Source organism: Thunnus albacares, chromosome 2 (assembly GCF_914725855.1).
Source record: "Thunnus albacares chromosome 2, fThuAlb1.1, whole genome shotgun sequence".
In the NCBI taxonomy this organism is placed as follows: Eukaryota; Metazoa; Chordata; class Actinopteri; order Scombriformes; family Scombridae; genus Thunnus; species Thunnus albacares.
This window is the reverse complement of record NC_058107.1, coordinates 31,389,476-31,417,273: the sequence shown is the minus strand read 5'-3', so window position 1 is coordinate 31,417,273 and position 27,798 is coordinate 31,389,476. Positions and strand designations below refer to the sequence as shown.

Below are 27,798 nucleotides of genomic sequence, written 5' to 3'. Positions count from 1 at the left end.
TCTGATGACAGTTGGAAGGTTGTTTGGTTCCTGTCAATCAAATCTAATCAATCTAATCACACAAACACAGTCACGATAGAGTAGATTATATAGTTTTGTGTAGATTAAAGTGTTTGAGTGTCTTAACTCTAAGTAATACCAATAAGATTTTAAGCTTTTGTTTATTCGGTCATTAATATTTGATTTGAGACCAAGTTCCCCCTCCAGACATGTTTTAAGATACATAAAAGTACTCTGTTTTGAATAAGAATTCGTATTACCTTGTTAAAACAGCTTTCTAGTATCAAACTCTGCACATAAGTCATTCTGCTCAGTGAAGCTCAAACATCCAACTGAAGAAATAATAAGCAGAACACATCTTTGAGTGGTGAGTGACTTTAAGTGCGAGAGCTAGAGCTAGGAGGCCATTATCTTAGCGTTAAAACTAGAAGAAGGAAGCGACAGTATGGCTCTGTCTCGAAAATCAATCTACAACATGTTTGAAGCTCACTAATTAACACTTTGTATCTTTTCTCTTTAGTCCATACACAACCGGAAATATAAAAAATGTTAGTCTCTAAGCAGTGTCAATGCTGGTTTTCTGCCTCTTCGCAAGAAAGAAAATAAGTTCACAGTCCAAAATGTTCAATTATACCTTAATTAATGATTTTTTACCTCTGTCTGTGATAAGTACTAATCAACACCACTCTCAGCCAGCAGTTGGTTAGCTTATCAAAGCATAAAGACTGGAAACAGGGGAAAACAGCTTGTCTGACTCTGTCCAAGTGTAAAAAATTACAATTAGCCATTTTATGGGGGGTTGTGTACTGGACTAGAAATAGGAATAGGAATAGGAATGCTTTTACAGGAATCATCAGCAAGCTTCTGCCCTTTGGAAACATCTTTTAGCTCTTAGAAGTTATGATAAACAACAGGACTCCTCATGAAAAGCAACTTCTAAAAAAAAAAATACTTAAAATTTTACTAACTTATGCTCAGTCTGTGTTCTTCGTCTCATTTCTCATTTAGCAGTGGGTTGTCTTTGGTTTGCCTGAGGCTTTTGCTTAGGTGAGATCATGTGAAACAAGAAATTCATAAGACAAGTCCTGTTACTATTTTGCTGAAGCTGTTGCTAAGATACTAGCGCTCTTGATGAATTGACTCATTACTTGAAGCAACAGTTTCATGAGTGTGATTCGAGTTCATTGCTTCTCTTGCACAGACATTTCACTTGGGTATCAGTTTGATAAGCGCTGTCAAAAGCATTTTAAAGTGAGGATGCCTCATGCAAGAATATATTTACCAAAGCGAAATGCATAATTTAATTAGTATTTTTTAAATAATTTAAGCGATAACTCGACATCAAAAAGCCCATCTTGTTAGATTTAGCTAGGTACTAATTTTGAAATGGACAGTACTAATTGGCATCTTGTGTGTCAGGTATTAAACGCCTCTAGACCTGATCAAAAGCAATCAGCTTTCTGTTGCCTCCCATCTGCAATCCAAGGCTCGGTGGTGTGAACTCTCCAGCGGCCATTGATTAGTTTTACTCGTTCATGTGGGATCGAGCTGAACTTTTAAATGTCTGAGTGGCTTGTTGTGGTTTTATTCATGCTAATAAAGGAGGCTCCTCTCCCTACATTTGTGGAAGAGTGCTCTTTGGGGCCACTCATCCTTTTTGCATCTTGATTTCTTTCTGAAGGGGTTTTTTAGGGTTGAGATGTGGTCCTCTTAATGTGGGTACAGGCACAGTTTAAGTGTGGTCCTCACAGAGTCACACTGAGGCCAAAGCACCAATAACAGCTTGACTCAAGAGGACCCAACTGGCTAATCTCCATAGGTGTGAATTACAGCTGTGTGCTGTTAATAGGGTGTAGGCCTATATTCATGAGACTAATCAATACTTGCAAATGTGATCTGTATTTCTGGAACATGAGTCAATATTAAAAATGACAGCAAACAGTATTAATAAGACTGCATGTCTTCAAAATCAATCTCTTGTGTTTACCATGTCATATTTTCACTTTTCCCATTAACTTTTACGCGCAGGGAATAGATAACCATGTGCCATGTAGTGCTGAAAACCAGCAGGTTTCCATGGCAACCAAAGACAACATCACATTTACTGATGAGAAAACTTCAGTCACAGAGCAGGAACTAAGTTTCAACAGCCTTTATCATACGTTTGCTCCTGTTTGTATAATGTATCATAATGTAAGTCAAACTATAGATTTGCAAAATGAAAGTAGCTTCTGGTTCTAGAGGTATTAGATATCTTATCTATCAATGTCCCTCAACGTGGTAACTCCTGGATAACTGTGTTTCTGAGAAATCGTGTATTGTGTCTTTAAATGCTACAATACCCAAGAGACTCAGCAGCTGTTGCTTTGGAGAAGAAGCCTTTAGGTATAAAGTTGTGTTGTGGCAAATTCAGAAGGTTTTGTTGCTGTAAGTGGGATCAAAACACCACCACCTCCTACTATATTCATTCAAAATTGATCAAAGTGAAGTGATTTAAAGTAATGTGGATCAAAACACCACCATCTCCTACTAAATTCATTCAAAATTGATCAAAGTGAAGTGATTTAATGTCCACTTGGGGCAGTGAAAGAAGCCATTTTATTTCCATTTTAGGTTATGGTAGCATGACAAACGTTAGCAAACATTTGCCTATTTGCACACTTAAAAGACATACAGTAACATTAGTTGAAATCATTTGAAATTGTGTTTCTGGTCACTTGACAAATTTAAGTCCAATATTTATGAAACTTTAACTCTGTTTTGGTCTCCTTCACCTGAGGAAGGTACTTGGCTTTTTAGCTTCTAAATGCTCCATTGTGTCCACCAGTAAGTCGCTAACTTTGTCTGCCGTTTGGCTCTGGGCGGGTGGTATAGTGGGTTTACCAGAGGTTAGTGAGAGTGGTGAGACTGAACCAAAATAGTAAAGTTGAGGGCCATAAAATCTAAAGAATGAACTAAAAGACACTAAAATGCTCCTTAGAACTGAAGGGAACTGCAGTGCCACAATACGAGTGCCCTGAAACATGCACAAGCAAATGGATTGCAGCCATGATTCATGTTGTTAGTAACACCTGTGCTTTTCCTGGTATGACATGTGAATATGTGCTGTGAAAAAGGTCTATTCTCTGTAAGCAACCTTTTTTACATTACATAGTAATATAACAATGAAATGTGTTTTTATCCTGTAAGGCATTAGCAGTGCGTGCAATTTAATTTCAAGCTGGGTGATTGGATGTTTCTTACTGAATTGGCCTTTTCTCCTTATGTTTCTTTGTACACAGTCATATCTTTCACTTTTTTTTTTATCAATGAACTAGATATTTTCTAGAAGGGCTGCTTATCTTTTGTACTGATGATTCAACATCAGAGTTTTATGCACATCTAAGCCTTGAAGTGCTCTAACAGCCAGTCACCTAACATTGTCTATGCAAAAAACAGGACTTTACTACTGTATGTGAATGCCTGAAATCACTCCTTTCACTTTTCTTTACTCAATTCATAGTGAAAGCATCAGTGCACCATAGGGCTCATTTTGCTTTCTTAAACATACATTTTAGTCTTTGCTTTTAATTACTCAAACAGGACACAGAGAACTGCATTTATTTGTGGCTGTATTAGCAACTGTTACAATTACACTTATCAGGAAACTCAATACACTTGTACTTTTGTTAAAATAAAACATTTTGCAATGTTTTGTTTGCACCAAACTCAACCCCTGGCAAATGAAAACCTGCAGACTTTCAACATGATGTGTGCTTTTTTTGGAGTCTTTAACAATAAATTTAAGAACCTCCAGTCAAGTTTATTAAAAATATTTGAAAAAAGAAAATGAGACCCTTGGAAATTCTCATATATTACGTCCCCTGTGATGTTGCAACCGTCTTCTTCGTTCCTTGCGGCCCTTTCTTTATAACATTACAAAGTGGAAAAAGCTGTTGGCTTTTTTCCCCCCCAAGTTTAGAAATTCCACTGGGACCTATTACGGGTTATGTTTTTCGTGGTTCATTTGATGTTGCTGGTGTTGATTTTGTGTTTGAAGTTTGTGTTTTTGATGCTTATAGTTCCTTAGAGACAATGTCACAAGGAGGAAAAATAATGACACATGAACAAGGAGAAAAAAAAAAGAGAAAAGTGCAGGGTTGTTGACAGAAATTTGCATATATGGCAGCTTGACAGTCAGTAGCAGTTTTGAAGACTGTGGGGTCATTTTTGCCGAGACTCAGTCATGCATGAGATACTGCATCTGCTGCTACCCAGGATCGATTCCACCAACATTATATATATTTTTCTGCTGAACAGCCTTTTGGCTATGCATAACTGCAAATGGAAAGACAAGTAGAATATTTCAAACTATTTCAGCCGTGTCTCTGCCACATCAATAAAAACATTCTTCTTTTGTTTCTTTCTGAAGAACAACTTGAGGAGGATAAATTGCACAGTAACGGAGGTAAAGTATTGTCGTCTGAGCTCAAAAACACTGATTTTGGCTGCTTATGTTCAAGCTTTTCGCCTCTCTTGTTCTTTCTTTCTCATTCAACTAAAAGTTTCGTTTCGGCAGAAGTCGGCTTGTGTTATGACTCATGCAGCTTTGCTCTTCTGTTTTAGCGCACTCCTCCATTTCTCTCACTCTCTTGCTCAATCCATTCATGCTTAATCCGCTCCACATCAGCATATTTGAATACTACTGCAATACTAATGCATTTGCATCAAATAACAGCAAAGTTAATTTTTCATTACCCAAATTGAGCATATTTGCTGGTCCTGAATGTCCGCCTGCTGCCAAGATTACTAACTGCTGCAATCAAGATATAAAGCTAATAGATGTTTTAGTACTAAGTGCATGGTGAGAACTTTAACTTGATAACACCATATTACACCTAAATTTTCACCCAAATTATGAAAAAAAAACCTCTCTTACCCTAAGTGGTATCTACACATGCAGACAAGTTTTGGTTTTTTTGCCCAGGTTTTAAGATATGAAATAAAGTGTATCTACAATGAAATATCAATCAAATATTTTAAATTCAACTGAAACATCTTTCAACAGATTTCTATTTCTAACAGAAGGACTATTTCTTCTGTAGAAAGTAGTTCAGATGAAAATAGTTTCACAGCAAGGTCTGTGGATTATCCAGAGTAACCTGGACATTGTTTCTGGAAAGACATGTTGTCATTGAATTGTTCTGAATGTGATATTTCAGTGCTGTGAGCACCACAAATACAATTCCATTCATGTTCACTGTAATGAGGCGGTGGCAGAAAGATAAATCTCAAAACCTGGGCAAATAAAACTATCTGCATGGTTTTGTAAAAGGATTCAGACAATCTACCTTTTTTTAAAATTTGGGTGAATTGACTCTTTAACATATATTTTATGCAGTATGTTGCAATCTTTGGTGTTTAAATCAGTCTGTATCTCTGTTCTCATTTGACAGGGAGCCAGGCAAAGCAGGACTGGTCCATCCAGTGGCCCACCTCTGAGTCGGGTAAAGAAAACACTCCGGTGTGCCAGCCAGAGGCCAGTCAATGGATCCGGTTCCAGCTCTCCCAAAGCCCCAAAGTCCAGTCCAAGTACAACCAGCACATGTGCCACAGCCCCCAGGCCCTGGCCCCCCCTTTGTACGCCGATCGACTCACTGTCGACAGCCCCGCCACAGGGCTCTTCCCTCCCTTGGACTCTGGTCATCGCTCTCTGCCCCCATCACCCCGCCAGAGGCATTTTGGCCACACGCCTCCTCGGACTCCCTTGGTGGTCAACACCATGACACCTCCTGGCACTCCCCCTATGCGGCGAAGGAACAAAGTGAAGGCCCCAGGAACGCCTCCTCCGCCAAGCCGCAAGCTCATCCATCTGCTGCCGGGCTTCACCGCACTGCACCGCAGCAAATCCCATGAGTTCCAGCTGGGGAACCGCTTGGATGACACCCAGACACCAAAGTAAGTGTTATTCTCTCATGGATTTTTTAATGGAAATGTGTGTTTAGTTAAAGGCCTAATCCAGTCTCCAATGAAAATAAGTGTCACACTAAATGTGTAACACCAAATTTGTGAAATGTCTGCTCTTGGATTTTTTGTGCAATAACCCTGTCAAATTTTCTCCAACCAATAAAATGCCAAGTGTAGTGTTGACCAGTCAAATGATCCCTACCTCTTTGAGGCGCATTCACTTACTTCCTAGAGCGTCCCTCATGAGCGGTTATATATATTCTTCCATTCAAAGTCTGCTCTATCAGAAAGGTTTCATATATTGTAAATATGGGAAACACGTCCCCACTTGCAGGTACCATATCCACATATCTACAATTAAATCAGTTACATGTTTACTAGTTACATTACAAACATTAAGTTTCAGCTTTCCAGTTGAACAACAAGGGGTCTGTTACTGATAAAGCTGAGGAAATCCTTGAAGAAAAAGGTGCATCACAGACACTATTAAGACAAGGCAAGTTTATTTGTATAGCACATTTCAACAACAAGGCAAATGCTTTACATAGAGCATAAAAGGCATCAAAACAGAATATAAAAGCAACACAAGTAAAAAGACATATAAAAACAATTAAAAAGTGTTAAATTTGGAAATAAAAAGAAGCTAAAAGGGAATAATACAGATAAAACAAGAGAATAAATGTTACAGTGCAGTGTAAAATATTAACTCTCAAATTTGGTTTAATAAAAGGCAGCAGCAAACAGCAAAGTCTTCAGGTGTGATTTAAAAGAACTGAGAGTTGCGGCAGACCTGCAGTTTTCTGGGATTTTGTTCCAGATATGTGGAGCATAAAAAAACTGAACACTGCTAGTTTTTACTCTGGGGACAGAAAGCAGACCTGTCCCAGGTCCTAAACCTTAACTGCTGACTCGATGACTCGCAGGGCAGTCAAACCCAGAGAAATTAAGAGTAGCTAAATGTGTATCTCAATCTCCAGTGATCGTGCTGTAGCATTCACTGAGATTGGAATAAATTGGAATAAATAGAAGAAATAAAAGAAAATAAAAGAAACACTACAGTGTCCATTTTGTTGTTAGTTGCCTAGCAACAGTGTTCATGTAATGTACAACACTTGGAAGGCAAGCATATTATCATTGATGCAAATCTGACTTCATCAATACAATTTGAAGGAAATAATAGCACATTTAAAATAAAAAAAACTTATTTGAGCTCCTTGACTTTGGGGATCCATTAGACTCCCATTCCTGAGTCATGAAGGTGATGTCGTTTTCTCCTCTAGCATATCAACGGGAGGCCGGTGTGCGTTACGGCTACTATTATATGTAGCTATTATTGTAAAAAGTATAGCCACATTAAATGTCCTTTATTTCAAAAGTCGTAAAGAAAGCAAAGGAAGTCCATTTAATAAAGCCATGGAGGGCAGAAGTGGATGAACCTGGTTACAGAGCAACCGCCCCTACCGAACGCTCCACAAGGAGGCGGGGATCATTTCATTGGTCAACACTACACCTGGCATTCTCTTGGTTTGTGGTTTTGACAGGGTTATTGCACAAAAAATCCAAGAGCAGCGCACACAAATGTTCCCCCATTTCCTCTCAATTTTTCTTTTTTTTTTTTGCAATGTTAATTAGCACAGACATAAACATCAATGTGCATTATTTACAGAAACATTTTTATTAATTAAATATATAATATATATAATTAATACATAATTAGTTTATAGTGTTATCATGAGGCACCTTATTGGTTACAGCAGGAGCACAATGCACTTCTGTCAGGTGTGTTTGCAGTGTTCCTGTGTGACTGTCTCAATGGTCTTATTTATAAAGTTTCTTAGAGACCATATTCTGCTGTAAGTTAGCGCTGGTCAGTCAATTTCAGCAGATGGCCTGCCTGAAGCGAACATTCAGAGATTCAGCACTCTCTCTCACCTGATTTGTACAAGGTCTCACAGCGTAATTCCATCTGATCTATGTAGTACAGAAAGGAAGTTGGTGCCCCACCTTTCCTTTCAGCAGTTTTACTCCAACATAATCTTCCACCAGAGCCCAATCAGATTAATTCCTAAGAGGACATCATTGCCCATAAAGAACCAACAGTCTGTTGGTAGAGATAAGGGGCCTCGAGGCTGAGTTCCTGACCGGCGATGCGTGCATCTGGTGCTATGCTGATCAGATTTGGCCACGAACAGGGTCCACCACTGCTAGGTAATCAGGAACCAGAGTCTGCCTCAGGAGAGCTGCACTCATTTTGATAATGCCATTAGATGACAGTGCCCTATCACTGCTACACTTGGTAAGTTAATATTTGGGAGTTGTCCTCTGCTTTTACGATGGCCATCTGGGTTATATTTGGTGTGTGCTTGGTTGCGGACTGGGCTACATCCACATATATCCGTGCACGTGGGCGTGTGTATGTGTATCTGCACAGTGAGGAGTGGATCATAGCTGCAGTGAATAGGCTCAAACGGCATTAGAGAATTGATTACCGGTCCCTGAGCGCTGATAGACTGCAGGCTGTGAGTTGAGCCTCTCTAATCAATGGCCTGTGTGTGCCTGGAAATGTTGCAACTCATCGAGACAGGGCAGATCTGCTGGCTTCTCTGATAGCCAAATACCTCTCATAATACATCATAATTGGTCGGAGGATGGTGCTGGCAAGTATCAAGTTGGTGGTTCAGTTCTGGCATGAGGCGCATGCACTGGTTTGTTTCTGTATGCGCAAAGGAATTGGCCTCATTGCAAAGACGGCATCTGTTTTTTTTTTCTTGATGCAGGAGTCAATACCTGAAGTTTGAAGCCTTGAAGTACTACATTTTTATACATCCTGCATTAGCATTACCATTCCTCTCCTTGTGTTTCACTTTATGGCTCAGTGTTGAGATGAAAAACAAGTTCTCTGGAGCAAACCAACCCTGAAAAACTATCTAAAATATCCTACAAAAGGCTGTTTCATACTTTAATGGCTGCTTTTCTATGACACCCTATTCCCTCCATACTACCCATATTTCTACCTAATACCAACCTCAGGATTTTAATAAGCTCACAGTGCTCTTCAGGTCCTCATTTTCTCTTGCTTAATTGCCTGGCACTATGGCCAGGACACAATAACCAGGGATTACCCTCTGACCCCAAGAGACATTTTTCTCCCTTTATCTTAATGAGATATGACCTAATATCTCATTATCACAGCACAATACAGCTCAGAGACTATGTAGATGAATGTGGAACAATACCTAGCATACCATGTTGGAAGAAAAACTCAGGTTTGGTTTTGCCACTGATAGATAAGTGACATTTTATTTTTTTTAAATGCAGTAATTGCCCATTGTCCTTTTGCTTTGGAAACATTCAAGTATTTCCATTAACTTCAGAGATAAAAGATTACTTAATTGCTTCACCATACAGTACATTATACATAGACATGAATCAAAGTTAATCATATTCTGCTTTCCTGGAGCATCTTCTCCTCTTGGTATGTCACTACAGTGTGAAAACTGGAGGAATTGCATTGATAATTGATAGTCAAAGCGTGTTTGTTTTACAAATATGGTTAATATTCATGTTTTGGCTTAATACATCATTATTAAAATTATTTATCAAAGTTGGTTACATTGCACATCATCTCAAAAGTTGGGATTAGGTGCTTTCAGGGCATCCTAATGTTTTTCTAAGGCACACAGTAATAGCTTCTGCTTCAATGTTTATTGATCTTCAGCTGCACAAGATGTGCTTTTCAGATGTTGTACAGGGATATTTCTGCATCATGGTCTGACATTTGTTTCCAGTTGCTTTTATTGTAAAGAATCAGCCCTCTTCTCTTGTTTTATAGCTCTGTGCTTTGCGGTTTAATGTGTTTGTCTGTGTGATAATGTGTTTTCTTTTTAGCTTGCAGTGAACTACAGGCTGGTTTCTATCCCAGAAATAATGAGCAAATTGCCCCCAGTAATATCTATGAATCCAAGAAAATCTCACCCTGAGATTAAACCTCTGTTGATTTTGCAAGTTGTATGCAAAAGAAAGCAAACTTTCACCTGTGTTGTGAAGTTTGAGGTTTCTACATTCTCTACATTAGCTTCTTTTAGCCCTTTTGAAGTTGGCATGTAATGTTATTTGTGGCTGCTTTTTTTATGACTTAACCAGATCATCCAGCAAACAAAAACTATGAACAGAAAGCTTTACGGAACGGTTGTTTAGGTGTTGATTCTCAGTAGGATGAGCAGTACTAGCAACACCTTCACATTACAGGGAGTCATTTTGATAAAAAAAAGATTTCTAAGCTTTAAACTCAATACTTCTTCTCTCCATAACCTGGATTCAGTCTAAAGCCAAACAACTTATTTTCTTTTGTTTACATTTAATAAATAAATTGATTTTGTGTCATGTTGCATCTGTTATTTCAAGCAGATATACATACCATAGTTGGTGGTAGGTAACTAGACCTCAAAATGCCAAAGGATGTGGAACAAAAATGGACAAATATGACCTAATGAAAGTTAAAGGTATCCACTTTTTGAGAGTTGGAATGGTGGAAATAGATGTTAAACCTGAGAAGGTACCCATTTCAGAAAATGCCTCAAATTATTACAGAGAAAGAGCGTACTTTTAACAAAAGCATTAGGCTATTGAAAGTAAAAATTAAATAATGAAACTACATAATTTTTACCTAAAGGTCCTTCCTTACCGTTCATACTTTATTGTCCTGTTGGGGAAACTTTTCTTCTTTCTCAGCATCACTGTATCACAGAACATTTATCTCCAGATGTACTTAGATAATTAGCAACATCCTTACAATCCTCTCTGTTTATCTGTGTGCCAAAACAAGCAACTTCAGTATCAAACTTTAACCCGTGATTGCTAACGAGGAAGGAGGAAGTTCTGAACATGGTCTTCATTACAAGTGGATCCATACTGTGTTGAATTAACACAGCTTATTGTATGAACCACGTAGATCTTAATCTACTGGGCACAGTGTGAGTACATCACACATGGACATTACGAAAACTATAATAATATATTTTAAATATATTCTGCTTAATTGTCCTTTAATGGGAAAGCATGAAGACACCACTGATATGATAATATTTTTTTTTTTACTGCACTGTGCAATTGAATGGAATATAAATACATATACATTCTCAGCAGATCGTTGGAGATACACACTGAGCAGATTCGTCTTGTTCCTATGGTAATGACTCAGGCTCTTGGTTGATAGATGTAATGTAAAAATAGAACTTCTGGCATGTCTTTAACAAGTAGCTTAATCTTGCCAATTAGTAGCATGTGAAATCATTTGCAAGTGACACAGTGTACTTTCTTTTTAAGTGAAAGCCATTAAGAAGTGCAACACTTTTTGTTTTAACTTGCAGCAACCCCACATTTCAGATCTCACATATTTTATTTAGCTGATTGTGTTAAATTGTTTGAGTTTGTATCTTAAAACAAATCCTCTCAACCAACAATTTAGTATTTCTTGCTCCGAGTTCAGAAGAAGATTTTGTTCACAGCCCGAATAAAGCAAGGGTGCACTTCATTAAGAAGTTTTTTACACTTACTTCTCCTGTGTACATCTTTATCTTCTATATCAGTTTGTGATGACTGAAAAGTAGCAAAACATATTCTCCATCCTATAATTAAATAGTTTTTTCCCAGCATTAAAAAATATGCTGAGTCCACGGATGTTGCCAAGTTTATTTAGGAAATTTAAGGAAATAAGAAAGTTGAAATTAGTCTGAATCATTCAGTGTACACTCACAGCAAAATGCATACAGACTACAGTTCACATTTAAATAATCATTGACGTTATCTTTTGTATTTTGTAATATAAATGTCATTCAACCTTCGTTGTTTACAGGAGTCTCTCAATAAAAGCTCAGGCAGCAAATACTTGTTACAACAAAAATGTACTCGGTAGATGCGGACGACTTCCAACCCATTACCAAAGGAAACCAAAATGAAAAACATAGATTCATAAATGTTTGAATCACAGTTGTTGAGTCAGAGTTGAATTGAGACAGACGCCAGGAGATGAGTTTGAACAAGCATGTTTTAAGTGCTTTATATGAAATTAACTATGAGTTAGCTTCATTTGCTGCTATGTGTACGATGTCAGCGAAGCTATATTGACCATTAAATACAATAAAACCAGTTAATTATATTATTAGCTCATTTCGGTACCTGTTAGAGTTTCAGTCGGTGCATTGGAAACAAATTACTCATCAGAATTACTCATCTGTAAGGAGATTAGTAATTCTGATTATCCCTTTCCAAAAACAACTGTATAGAACTGGTGATGCATTTGTGTTGTTTTTTTATTTGCCTCCATGTTCTTCTCGTTATTTTGGATACCTGGTTGCTGGTGTGTTTTGGAAGGAGGCTGAGAGGAAGGGATAGGATTGTTGGTCCCATAGAGGAGTCCAGTTTGAGATGCATGCAACAGGCATTAGAGGCTGTAGGGCTTTTCATTTTTATTTCCATTTTATTCAAAGAATGAAAGATACAGTTTAAGATACATTTGCTTAAAAGCTAATCATCCTAAATATAAAGCATCATTCGCTGTATTTAATTAGGCACTATGTTAGTTCTTGAGCTAAAAAAGAAATCACGATCTGCCGGTCATCTGTCCAACAACACATACTTTCTGTCAATATATCCATTTTGGCTCCCCATTTTTCACAGAAGGGATTTTCCATGGACAGGGTTAAAGAGCACTGCTGTATGGGATCAATACAATCCCACTGTTTGTTTTGGTGTGATGACTGAAGTGTCTGCGGGTGAGCTGTGAAAATGTCATCAAATCATTGTTAACCCTACGTGACATGATTGATTATGTCCAGTATAAAAACAATTTTGAAATCCTATAAAATACACCAAGGTGTGGAACACCTGAAGATTTTTTTAAGATTGTTGTATTTATGTTGTCTAGAGAGCCAGAAATGACATTTCTTCTGTTAATATATTTAACATCTTGTCAGTAATGATGCCACTCTTTCCCCACATTTACTAATTTGACTTTGAAATGTAAGAACCAATTTCTGCTGTCAATCAAGTGCTTCGCACCCCACTGAACACCTGCAAACACTGAATCACATACACGCTGTGTAGACAACACACACACACACACACGCACACACACACACAATCAGTAAATCAATCAAACCAACAGTTGCATGTGCCCTTTTTGATACAGTCAAAAGATTTGCTAATCATTTTCTAATCTCTCTTTCCAAGGATTATCCTGTTGTCACTGTTGCAATACTGATTCTCCGTTCTTCAGACCATGCATGTTGTTGAAAACACTGATAAAAACATTACAATAGAATATTTAATATTTTTTCACTGCTTTGCCTTGCTGCCAGATAGCCCTTTCCTTTGGCACTACATTTTCTCAACCATAGAACTTCTGTTCAGCTGATGTGCGGTGTAATACAGTGCATGGTATGTGAAAATATTCTAAATATAGCATACACTTAAACTGATATTGATTTTTTTTACGTGGCTAAAATACATTTTGCTGCTGTCCCCATCCACAGCAGTACATTGCTTAGCTTCCGTTACTCCTGCCTGCCTCTCCAAACCAGGAGCGTGCCAACCCAAATCTACTGCAGGTAATACACTGACTATGGATAACTACTTCATACAACCCAACTTCAAAAAACCTGAACTATCAAGATGTATATAAAATAATCTACTGATTAATAATTGTCTATAATATGGTTTTTTTTACACACAAAATCCTACCTCTAAAAAGTATCCCCTCCTACTTCATCATAAAGTCCATTCTCAGTGTTTGTGCACAGGAGACATCAAGTTTCCACATCACACTTGTTTAAAGTCGAATATTGGACCAGGATTGGCTCCAAACTAGTTGTGATGTCTCAAATCATGCTCTTAAGCCCACCCACTTAAAATCAGATTTTCGGTGAGCACAGAGAAACTTTGCACTTTTAAGCAGATGGATGTGAAAACAGCCGTCTAGTGTCAAACTCTGCACATGCATCAAACCAATCTGTAGGAACAAGAAGAAAAACACATTTTTGAATAGAGGGGGACTTTAAGTTTTTGAGTTCAGAGTTCCTAAAAAGTTTCTGAAGTGGAAAAGTTTTTGTAATGATGGCAGAGTGCAGTAAAATGCTTCATTTCTTTTGTCATGTAAAAACACCTTCTGAAACGCATTGATCATGACAAACTGATTATATAACAATGTAGAAGTGTCTGTGGGTGGAATATGTCTTTGAGGCCGTTCAACATGTTCATAATTTTACTTAAAACATAAGTGTGCTGGATACCCAGCACCGCTTAAACTTTAATTTCTAGGCAGGAGTGCAACAGCAATTTCATTTTGCTTATGTTGCAGCCTTACTCTCTCTCTCTCTCCCTCTTCTATCTTTATTTCTCAACTCCCCCCCCCCCCCCCCCCCCCCCCCCCCTTTCTCTCTGTGCCCTTTTCAAAGTGGAGAGGCTCTTTGGGCTGCAGTGTCAATTATGAACCGCGTTGTCTATGTTAATGAGTAGTAACATGCGTGCGTGGAAAAGGCCAAGTGAGTTTTCAGACTGTCACAGTCCCACTTGGCACGTCACACCAAGATCGTTCAGGAAAGTGGGCGTGTTTGCTTTTCCTCGGTCTCTTGTCTTTCCTTCCCCCCGCCAGTGGAAACTATAATATCATATAGTTAATGCCACCTTATGAGAGTTTCACAGCTTTTTGAATGTTAAGCACTTTCTTATTGAATTGGATGTTTGCTAATAAATCACATGGCGCCGGGGGTTGGCATGATTCACCCTCTGCTTCTCTCAGGGTAATTCTACCATGCAACACTCAGGGGAAGCAAATTTGCATCCATTCCATGACTAATTTAGCTGTTTGCTTTCACTGAGCTGGTGTACACATCGTATACTGTATTTCCCCTTTCTCTCTGTGTTTCCTCTTCTTTCTCTCTTCACCCTTCTCATTATGCATCTCTTTTGAAAACCTGTCAATGTGTTATTTTACCGTCATCCGTAACATCCAGCGAATTTAGTCAGAAAATACATTTTTTATTGGGTTTTATCTTTCCCGGTAGCGCAAAGGAAACTGTTATGAGGTTGGGGTGGTGGTGACTGACATCAAGTGATGAACATCTCTGAGAGGGAATTCACCAAAGGTTAGCCAGGAGAAACTACATCCGTAAAGGTTCAATCTGTCATCCAGATGTAAACAGAAGGGTCACACAGGAGAACCTGCTATACATGCAAATTGATCGGCAGGTGTTTTAATATGCAAACCAATAACAGTTGACAGCAAGTAAATATACAATAGGTATTATTGTTCTCTTGTCTTATGCTGTTAAAGGTTTGTTTACATCAGTAATGTTGAAAACACAGCAGTGAAACTGATCTATATGTTCAATTTTGATGTGATCATAACTAAACAAAAGGGCATTTCTTTTTATCTAGGAGTCAAGCTCTTTATTATGTAGACAAGACAATGGCTTCTGGGAAAATGAGGTACAACATAAATTACTGCTTCATATGCTGACACGGACTGTGTCTTTGGAAAAAAGCTTGTAAGCGGACCTTCAGTGGGGATTGTTTTGTCAAACTATTATTTCCGAGGTCAAGAATAAGCTTTGATGCTTGACTTTCAAGCCCTAAACGTGCAAAAAGAGCAATTTCTGGTACCCCTGGCTCTAGATGTAAAAGCCCGATTCATTATTCCATAGACAATTTTAGATGACTCATTGTTGGAAAATGTCCATAGCTTGGATCGGCATTAAACTCTCTTGGTTGAATCATCATATCTGGTTCTTTGATAAAACTCAAAGGCACAAACCTGTGTACATAAAAACCCCAGGAGAGAAGTAATGGAACATTTTGGCAAGAAATTTCCAATCATCAAGCTTGAAATTCTATTATATTTGCTGCTAACAGCGTGCACAAGCCGAACAACCAATAACACAATCTGCAGCTGAAATGAATTCTTACCTCATACTTTCAGTTTCTGGGTCAATTATTGAGCAACTATGATATGATGTTCATAACTGCAACAATAAAGCATTTTAAATTCTCTACAGCTCTGATTCAGGCTTCTTCTTCATACAGTAGTAACCATGTCTAAGGATCATGGGTATTGTAGTGCTTAGACCTCACGCCAAACTGACAGACAAAACATGAAGTACACACAAGTACTATTGAAGATGTTATTAAAAGAGTTTTTTGAAATGCTTATACAAAATGGGAAAAAACACTGGAACCAGCGTCTCCTCCCTCTTCCCAACTCTGTTGATGACATTATAACAACTACTGAGCCAACAGATCCATCTCCATGACAACAAACTCCAACCACTGATGAGGCCTGTGTGATACTGTCACTATACTACTGGTAATGGCATAATAAACAGAATGAATTGTGGTTTTGTTAGACTTCATTCATTCAGCCTTACTTCTGACCTGACTTGTGCTCATATCAGCCACTTTCTTGTTGGGAGGAAGGGGTATTTTGCTTTGTTTTGCTCTACCAAATCAGTAGCGAGTGAAATATCTGTCTCCCGCAATATTCAGTTGACACAAACTGCAATAGCGTAACAAAGAAAGATGTCGGTTTAAGAGTTGTTATTTTTCTAAATTGAATAAAAACAACTTGTTGCCATTTACCTGTCGCTATTTTTCATGAATGTAGCCAGGTAGCTAGCTAGCTCTGTAGAAAGATGACATCCCCGTTCGTAATCCTGCCTACGAAGCTCCGATTGCCATCAGCCGGCCCAACACCAGACCCACTTTAGTTGCTGTACAAATCTGAGATGTGGGTGGCGATTCAGAGGTCTGGAACCAGGCTGAACTGGAGTTGCTATGGTTACCTGCAGTTTAATACACCTTGTGCACTGATTTAGAACAGGGATTAAACTGTTGACTGGAACTATGTTTGAGATGTCTAATATGGGATTTTAACAGATACAGTATCTCCCATCCAATCAGAAACAAGTATTTCTCTTGGTTGCTTTTGGTAACACCAGAAAATGCAAAAATACCAGGGTCTGCAGCTGTAGTGCAACAGCATCGCTAACTGTACAAAAAGTAAGAAAAAATGCAGGAACTCACTCATTTCATGGTGTTTTTAGATCTGTAATCTGAAGACACACTTATTGCCTTTCTTTGTTCTCTGAAAATTCAGCCGGCATCAAATCAATGCCTCTGCTCCCCAGATGATCCAGGGAGATACAGATCTACCTCCCCTTGGGACACACACATCGTCACATTAGCCTTCGACCTTTGACTTTGGCGGATTATTGGTCCCACATGCTCTGCCGCGTGGGACATTCACTGCGTAGTTAAGTGCACTGCACAAAGCCATGTATGTCAGTGCAGTATGATAACGTATGTGTGTTTGACAGAGAGAGAGAGAGGAGGAAGTATTGGTGGTTGCGGTGGGTTATGGGGGGGAATGTGAGTGTGTATCTTCTTTTCTCTGCAGACAAAAGCTCATCCATGTTAATCAGGGTTTTGGCCCCTTTGCCATTAATGACAAAACAGGTGAGAGGGGATGTCAACACCAGACCCTTAACAGCCAGACACTGCCACTCCTCCCCTCCATCCATCCGCCCTTCCATCGGCTGTAATGAGCGCACATCCCAGCCTCCACTGGCGGCCCAGAAATTGGAGTCATGATTATGAATTTATATGAGTGTTTAGGAGTGGCGGTTAGCCCAAATGCCACTGTTTCTGATGGAGAATGGATTTATTAGACTGATGGTTTTTCTGTAGTGATTTGTCAACGAGTGGGAGCTGGTTGGGATGCGAGCGAGACAGATAACAGGATTTGAGTAGGAGATTAGAAGTTATCCTTAAAAGTTGTATAATTCTTTTCTTAGAAAATCAAAAAAAAAAAAAAAAAAAAAAAAAGGATCTCCGAGAAATTACCAAGCCGTATACAGAAAAGATTTATAGCACTGTGCTCAAAGCATTTCGTTAATTTTGTGGAAATCTTATTTTGCTTTTGATTCAATTATATGAATCCTTAGATTCCCGACATGGTCATTAAAGTTTCGTTTCAATCTGTGTTACTGGAAGATCAAACACTAAATTTGGAGTGTGAAAATGATGTCAAACATGGTTGTGATAGAGAGCAAGCAACCTAAAACAGGCCATATTGACAACCGCTGTCTGATGTATTAAACAGTGGAGTGACTGTTTTACTGCCCAACAACCATAGAGGGAGTTATTACCATCATTCATCATTCGGGCCATCAACTAAAGGCTTTCATCTCAGTGTTTCTCTCTGATGTTAGAGTCAAGACAGATAATATCTGCTTCAGGTTCCATATTGTCCCTGACCCTTCTTTCTTTTTAGGGTTGCTGTCATTTACTGCTCTGCCTGTGCTTCAAAACTACCACTTAACCTGCACGGCTGTGGGCCAGATAGCTGTTCTCGCATCCTGCGCTGTTGCTTTAATATTTGTATTAGAGTTTAAGGTTTGAGCTATGGTTTCATTTTGATTTGATTGAGAAAATAAATTCTGATTCAATTTCTGGGGAAAATACACAAGTGCACACAGAGACAGACTTTTCAAGTGCACACAGACCTGCTGGCATGAATTGACAGATAAGAGAAGGAGGCTGGAACATGATAAAACCTTAAGAGCACCGTTTGCAAACACTAAAAGATGACTATTTTGTTATGGGTTTTTTTGTACTGAAGGATTTTATGAAGTTTTATACACTGTATGTTTCATGTCATGAATTTATTCAGTAACAATGCAGATCAATCAGACCTTAATGCATTGATCCTTCATAGTCTATTGGTGCATAAAAAACAACATTTACATATTTAGAAGAAGAAACAGATGAATCATCACAATTAAAGCAAATTAGCAGTCAGTACAAAGGTAAAACTAAACACGTGAGCAATGGAAAATCTGTCAACAGTCTATCAAAATCTCTGAATTCATCACAACAGTCCAAATAGAGAAAGAGGGAATGACAGAAGGAACAAGGGGAGGTGAAAATGTCGTAAGAATGGTTGTAGGAGCATCTCCTTAATTTGCCTATTAAGAGTTCAACTCAGCCTTGGCACTGATTCTCTTCTGGAAGGATGAATGCCATTCTTCAAAAAGATATTCCCTCATTTGGTGTTTTGATGATGGTGGCGGAGATTGCTGTCTCACGTGGGTCCAAAATCTCCCATAGGTGTTCACTTGTGTTGAGATCTGGTGACTGTGAAAGCCATAGCATATGATTCACATCATTTTCATATTCATCAAACCATCCAGTGACCCCTCTGGCCCTGTGAATTGGGGCACTGTCATCCTGGAAGAGACCACTCCCATCAGGATAGAAATGTTTCATCATAGGATAAAGGTGATCACTCAGAACAACTTTGCATTGATTTGCAGTGACCCTTCCCTCTAAGGGGACAAGTGGACCCATACCATGGCAGTAAAATGCCCCCCACAGCATAACAGAGCCACCAGACCCTTCACTGTAGGGGTCCAGCATTCATTCATTCTTTGATTTGTGACCTGTCTTATGTGTATGTATTTATCTATCCATATCTATTGTATGTATCCAATCCAAGGGAGCCTATTAGGACCAGGTGACCTGTCAGGTGACCTGTCCTAGCGATGGCCATTTAATGTAATTGGGTTGTTTAATTGCCTCTCTGTATGAAAACTATAGTGTTCCTTAGGGTTGCAACTAATGATTATTTTCATTATTGATTAATCTGCTTATTATCTTCTTGATTTAATTGATTGATTTTCCTATAAAATAACAGAAAATGCCCATTATCATTTCCCAGAGCCCGAGGTGGCATCTTTAAATGTCAAAACCCAAAGATATTGAATTTACTATCATATATGACAAAGATAATCACACATTTAAGAAGCTGAAATAAGAAAGATTTTGCATTTTTGCTTGAAAGCTTGACTGAAACAATTTACTGATTATCAAATTAATTTGCCAATTAATTTTCTCTTGATTGACTAATTGACTGTAATAATAACTTTATTTATATAGCACCTTTAAAAACAGAGTTTACAAAGTGCTTTGACAGACAAAGCAAAGACAGTACAATACAAAAGCAAAGACACGTCACAGAAAGCAATAACAAGTCCAACATTAAGAAGACACCAGTAGAAGACAATGAAAAACAATAAAGAGATAATAAAAGGTTAAAAGATGATAAAAAACGATAAAAAGACGACATCACATAAAAGCAAGTCTGTAGAAATGAGTTTTAAGAAGTGATTTAAAAGGAGTTACTGATTCTGTGAGCCTTATCTCTTCAGGCAGGTCGTTCCAAAGCCGAGGGACCCTGATGTCAAAAGCATGGTCACCTTTAGATTTAAGCCTCGACTTTGGAACATCCACAAGTGCCCTGCATGAGGATCTGAGGCTGCAGGCTGGCTTGTACGGGGTCATATTATGTAGCTTTCATTGTCACTGGTGAACTTTGTCTTTCTCACTATGTACCCATGCACAAGGGATTCACAGGAAACAATGCTTACAAGTTGATGTGATGTAGCAGACAAAAGCTGGTGCATGTGCACTGTGGAAGATAACATCTGATCATGAGTTTAGTATTATTGTGTTCAACAACATTGTTGACTGTCCTCTTTATTAAATAAATCTTAAAGCAACAGGGTAAAACATTAATTGAAACCTTTTAGTCCTTATTAAGAGCTGTAAAGTTACTTCTGGACATTCACAAGCTCTGCTTGGACAGTTTAGCGTTAATGAAATGGTTATTTAAATTGGGACAGATAAACATAAGTAAAGAAGCAAAGTACACAGTTCAACATTTGAATGTCACATATCTCAAGATCGAATAAACAGTGGCTCAGCTTGCCCTGAAGAAGAAAATGATCATTGTTTGAACAAACTAGACACAAATATTAACACATATTAATTTCAGTTTACACAGTCTGTAAAGGCCGTCACTTACTGTAGAGTTATGTGTCTGAGGGAAATGTGCCAACAATATCAAATTGTGTTTTTTTGGGGAGGTGCTTTTACATGTAGTTATAGAGCCTCAATGGTTCTTTATTCCTATCCATCCTAAACTGTTCACATGAGGTACACGTACGTAGAACACGATGTTTGGATGCTCAAAGGGCAGGAGAACTGTTTTTGAATCCAGTCCATCAGTGGCAAACATCCAAAGATTGGATGCCAAGAATATTTCCTGATTGTCTGCTTAGAGTTTTCAACACTGAAGAATCTCTGTTGTCATAATTAACTGTATTATCAGTTCAATACAGCATGGGCGTACACCTGAGAGAAGAATCTTGTTGACAATTTGTAGAACATCTGAGGACATGCAATTTGAAAGAATTTTGAAAAAACTTACAGGCAGAATATCAAGGCAGCAGGAGGAGGATTTCAGATGTTGTATAGTGTCCTCCAGGTTTTCATGGTTGATCGTATAAAACTGTGTCATACTAATAGATTTGAAGAAGTGGACACAGGGACAACACATATCCTGTACCTGATACGGAGGCACTGACTGCTTGTCTAATTTTCTGAATTTTGTCAGTGAAGAAGGAGGCAAATTCATTGCAGGCCTTGGTGGATAGAAGTTCAGGGGCTACTGACACAGGAAGGTTTGTTAGCCTGTCGACAGTAGCAAATAAGGCACGTGCATTATTATTGTTTTTGGCAATGATGTCAGAGAAGAAAGACCGCCTTGCATTCCTCAGTTCCAAATTATAAATGCGAAGTCTCTCTTTATAGATGTCATAATGAACCTGGAGATTTGACCAGTGTGGCATTTCTCCATGGAGATCTTTTCTTAAAGAGTGAAAGAGATGAATATGAGGGATACCCGACTTGATGCTCTTGCAACCCCCGACTTCAAGCTGTACACCTGTTGTCAGCTGAACCGTGGTGCATCTGAAATGGTAAGTAGTTGAAATGTCTCATCAACAGGAACATGAGCAGAGTGGAAGAGAGTTTCCTCTCCAACATTAGAGGGCTGGACCAGGGTGTAGGACTGGGAGGGGTTCAAGGATTCAAGTCTTAGATACATTTCCAGTGCTTGCCCTCAGTTTTATTTCAGTGGCAGGGGATTGGCACTACATCTTATTATTACTGTCGCTGCAATTGACATCGCTGAGGTTGGAAGTGCATTATTGTCTGGTATCGTCTGTTCCAAGCACTTTCAGTCACATATATGCTTGTAATGTTTGTTAATTCAAAATTCCAATAAAATTGTTAATCATTAACATTCGTCAAAGGATTCTATATTTAAATTTCAGGCGTTGTTTTTTAAGGTGTTTTTAGCAAATTTGTGATCAGTGCTCAGACATGATGATTTTAGGCAAGTTATATTAGCAAACACATACTCAATAAAGTAAACTTTTGCAGAGTCAAAGTCTTTACGTGTGCATTTGAAAGTAAAAAGAGAGATAGAGAGCAAGTGCACATATGTAACAGTTAATTTTGGACATTTGACCAAAAATGTTCCTACCAAAGTTAAAACTAAACCTACGTCCTTGCAGTGCAGTTAAAGAATGTCTCTTGAAACAGCAACTTATCACCAAGTGGTGGAAAAGCCTGAGGTGACAAGAAGCAATAATGCTTGAAGAAATACAGTACAAAGACTGAAGAGTTGTAAGAACCATCAGTCTTGTTTTGCACTGCATCACTAATGCTTCAATTTGTAAACAAACAAAACAAGATGTCATGTAAAGCTGTAGAAGCAAAATATGTCCGACAAAAATGTTTCTGCAAGAGAATCATTCATCTCATCTCCTAGATTCACAGCAAGAAGGGTTAAAACTGAAACGTCAATCCAACACTGACCAAATCCCATCTAATTGACAAGCAGAGATGCTTTATTCCGTCTCCATGACAACACTTCTCTCCCTGTCTCCACTTCTGCGTCCTGTACTTTCTCACTGGGGGTTTCTTTCCAATATTGAGTTTGAAACCAAGGAGCTTAGTGCATCCTGCAAGCAGCAAAATGGGTGTTGCAGTCTTTGCTGCTGTTATTGCGATATAATGGCCCATGGAGGACTCTGAGGCCTAAGATCTTGAGCCGAGTTCAGGTGTTCTAACCAGAAAGACAGCGCTCGTGTATATTAGATTAGATTGCACTTCTTAAATTCATCTTGCATCACAAGTAAACTCTGTTTAGCAATAGCACCGATCCCACTTTTTCAGTCCTGATACCGATACCTGGACTTTGGGTATCGGCTGATATCGAATACTGATTCAATACCAGTGTTTAATCAATAAGCTATATGTCTCACTGTGTGGAAGGGACAGGGATCATTCTTTTACGTATAAGGCAACATCAGGTTTGACTTAAACATTGCTTTCCTAACTTTGTAAAACAAAATGTAACAAATAAATACATAGATATACATTTACTGTATTGTTAAAATAATGGTATCTGATACCAGATCGGCCCATTGAGTCAGTATTGGACCGATATCAGTATTGGTGTCGGTGCATCTCTACAACACAATATTAAAAACAGACAGCTGTATTTCATGTTTACTATTCAGTGTCTGACATACAGGTACATACAGTATTGCCAATCTTAGAACAGTTTAACCTTTATGCCTCATTCCTTATCAGCTAACTGCATATTCCGCCTCGCCTGTAGAGAAAGCATGTTCTTATTTAAAAGTTTGACCGTTTGAGGAATGAATGCAACCTGTTTAGACTAACCAGTGAAACTTTTAAATATTCTATTAGATAGCAAAAGCTGATATTCATCAAACAAAACGTGACAGGAATCTGATGTAATGCTACAAGCTAGTCAACTCTCTTTTGGTGTATGAACTGGATATTGTGTTCACTCGTTTGTAGTGTGTGACAGTTGTATTTGTCTGTTTGTACTGTTTGTGTTGTTGTTGTTTACGCTGCTCTCTTGGCCATATATATATATATATATATATATATATATACTGTTTGAAAGTTAAATCAAGTGTTTGGTCCACGATCTTCAGGCATACCTGTCAGCAAAGATAGTGGATCAAATATTCGACCCGAGTTTTTGAACTGAATACACCAAGAGAACGTTGCCTCTAGCTAGCAGAATGCAAATTGAGTTTAAAGTTGTAGCACACAAAATTAATGCAGAGACGGAGGCGAATTATCTTCTCTTAGTATCTCATGGTTATTCACAGAGCAGAATGTTAAGCTCTGACCTAACTTTGCCCCTGATGCATTTTACTTTCTAAAACTCTAATCACCAACTTGGTGGGGGTAATTTACATTTCCGCAGCTAAAATGGCTCTGTTTTCTTGCATTATATGACCAGCCTGAAATATTTCAAGTGTGACAATAAAAACCAGTTTATTGGAAGCAAGGCTGCAAGTAAGAATATTTTTAGATATTGATTTGATCTGTCAATCTGTCTTTTAGATTAATCAGTTCAGTCTATAAAATATCACAAAATGGTAAACAAGACTAAAAGTCTACAGCCATGCTATCTGTACGTTGAGCTAAACGCTACCAACAGCATGCTAACATGCTCACAATGACAAATGATAATGTTTAACATGTTCACTATCTTAGTTTAGTGTGTTAGTATGCTAATTAGCCCTAAACACATTGTACAGTTAAGGGTGATGGGAATGTGATTAGGTTTGCAGGTATTTGGTCATAAACCAAAGTATTGGACACATTCATATTTTGACCTGCTGGTGTTAGATGACAATGTACAAAACTGTGTGCCAAGCCATCTAGATATTGAGATATTTCACTTGATAGGTGAAAAGTTTGCGGGTGGTGCTAGAAGGAAAGTCAGGGGATCAGTAGGATTCATCCTCTGGGAAGCGTGAATGTCTGTACATATCATAGCAATCCTTCCAATAGTTGTTGAGACATTTCAGTCTGAACCAAAGTGGTGAAATACAGAGAAAAGTAGCAAATTTTCACATTTGAGAAGCTGGAATGTTTTTGATAAATGACTTAAAGGATTTATAAGTAGTTTTATTGTTGCTGTTGTTTTACTGGTTTGCAAGCAGACAACATCTCTAGTATGAAAATAAAATCCACATTTTATGTCCATAACACATAATTACCATACCACTGCTCATGGCTTCACATGGCCACAGTGTGTAGGCATACAATTATTTTAACCAGGCAGGCTGTGCATTGTCAGTGCACACAGACACAGATCCCTGATATGCTACTGAAAAGACAACGTTACAGTCCGCCTTCCTGTCAGCTTGTCACTCCTCTGTCCCTGCTCCCTGGTCCCAAACCACTGGTCTCGCTTCTCATCTGGTCATCGGCTTCCCCTCCCCCTCTTTCTCATTTTCTGTTTCTTACACAGGTTTGCTCTCTTTTTCAATCCCTTGCTTCTCTCTCTCTCTCTCTCTTTTTTTTTTTTTTTGCCTCGGGTGTCTTGCTGTCTCTTCAGCGTCATGTTCAGGTTTCAATCCACGACTCACATGCATGATTCCCATCCCCACTGAGAGCGCCGTGCCTCCTCTGGCCTCTGACAGAGCACTGACACCCACCCGTATCCCTGTGGAGACGCTGACAGTTAAAGAGGAGATAACAAGAGAGGGAAGGAGGGAAAGTGAGTTCTTTAACTTGTGTGTTATTATCAGTCAGCCATCTCGACAGGTGATCAGCAGATGTTGGCATGATGAGACATCAAACGTCCACGTCAACGCATGACGTGGGCGTGCACACACACACACACACACACACACACACACACACACACACACTTACATGCACAGGGTCACAGACACACCCCTCTCTGTGTCCGTGAAACACATGTCTTAACAAACATGTTGTTATATTTAGTAGTGACGTCTGTGATTGCAGCACAGCAGTGTCTCATCCCATGATTGCTTGGATGATCTAATGGTCCTGTACAGCGGTTAAGACTCTTCAAGATCTGTGTGTAGCTCCTCTGGCAAACAAACGTAACATTTGGATAAGGCAATGAAGCAAACAAGAAAGACAGCCAAAACAGTGCATCCCCTCTAGCAATGAAGGTTCAGCTGTTACATGATATGTTTGTTTTCAGTGTCTCCTTTTGCAGGCAACAAACTGGTGAGGATTGCTGATTCCCTGTTTGATAAAGTCACCTTCTTTACTTTACTCTCTGCTTGTGTTCGCTTTATACTCCTACTATAATTTAAATGCAAGAAGCGCATTACTATTTGATACACATTCCTAACACGAACAGTTACTGCAGCAGTTGTGTTGCAATGTTTCCCATGCATTGGGTTTCGGTAATTGCTGAGATCTGGGAACAAGCAACAACACGACGCTAAGTCAGACAGGGAAGAAACATGAGTGATTTGACAGGTTGCAAACAAACAGCAGTTAAACCAGATCATCTAAACCATTTTAATTGGAGGCGAAGCTCAAAGTGAGTGCAGTAATATGTTTGGCTAACCTAGGGTTTCATTTACAACCTGTCTGAGTGTCTTACTGCTTGTAATTTCTTGTATTTCTGACTTCTTTTTAGCGATATGGCTGCATTTCCCTATTCTCAGCAATAAACTCTGTTACAATTCATACATCTTGTCTGTGTAATTACCAGAATTATACTTTAAATGTGCAATTGATTTTGTTGGGGTCAACACAACAAGCTGTAAACATTACACTGACATCTTATCACCATGATATGGTGAACGTGATAGCAAACGTGTTGCCTTTTTACAATCCGATAGAACCCACCATGCACAGATCAACATTAGCATTCATTCGGAGTCATGTGTCTGCCCACCTAATGAATGCAAGTCTAATATTCACTCTCTACCAACTCCTGAGGAAACTATGTTCCACTTTGTTCACCAGCTAGTCACTAAATTTGTCTGTGTGCCGTTTGGTGCTGTGCAAACAGTGTTCGGTAGAATTTTACAGCTTTTTTTTTTGCTAAAAACAGCTGCCTGCAGTGGCTGAAATGTCACAGATTAGAGTGGTGAACCAAACAGTAAAGTTTCAGGCCAGACATCCAAAATAATGAGGAGAAAGATGCTATTAAGCTCTGTACAGCTGAGGGGAACTGTAGTCGGCCGTGATTCTCTGTTGGATCATCACTATGAGCAACACCTTTGACAGTGCACATAGTCATCTGACCCATTATTCATTTGAAAATATTGATTTGAACAACTTTACAGCATGTTAACGCTATGTGATAACACTATGTGTAAGATTTGAAGATGTGGTCGTATCAAAAAACAGCACTGCACGCTGCTTCCACCACCTTCATGAATCTGCAAAACATAGACAACATTACACATGTTTTCTCTTGGATTGTCAGTTTTTTTTTACAAACATAAACGTATGCCAGCAAAATAGTAAAAAAAAAAATGCTATTATCACAAATTAATTCTGCACAAAAGAGATTTAAGGTGCAGCAAAATTGCAAATTGTAATTTTTAAAAAATGTTTTAATAATAAAATGAGTAATGATGCTATGTTCATGGCAAATTAGTTTTTTAGTAGCCTAACAAGTTTTCTGCACAGATTTGGAAATCTGTTCTTCCCTGATATACAGTATATACAACCACATCTTCTTCTGGTTTCAGACGCCTCATCTCACATATTCAGATATTTGAATAATCTTCATGTATTGGGACATACGGCCTATTTAATGTAAGCCATTTGAACTAGATCTGTTCAGAAAATGTATTGCATTTTGTAGTTAAAACAGGAGAATATTTGGATTGTTGCACTTACCACGCAATAACAATAATTCCTTTTAGATTAAGTTTGGCATTAACTTCATTATTGTGCCTGAGGAAACAAGAATAAAAAGCCTATCCAGGGTAGCAGACTGCCAGCTTTTATTCAACTCTGGCTTGACGCCGCAGACAACCTTCTTTGGATGAAACCGCTCAAAGGGCTCACAGTAATTCTCTGTTGTAATCATTATTCTACCCACCTTTATTTCAT

General features: G+C 38.6%; 1 protein-coding gene across 2 annotated transcripts in view; it reads left to right on the top strand.

The window, feature by feature from the left end:
- The window catches only part of ksr2 (kinase suppressor of ras 2), a 104,116-nt gene that overhangs the window by 26,289 nt on the left and 50,029 nt on the right, over positions 1 to 27,798 (top strand). For both annotated transcript variants that reach the window (XM_044330428.1, XM_044330418.1), the window contains exon 4: positions 5,436 to 5,937. In XM_044330428.1, the coding sequence (XP_044186363.1) occupies positions 5,436 to 5,937 (502 nt within the window). The remainder of the gene's footprint in view (positions 1 to 5,435; positions 5,938 to 27,798) is intronic.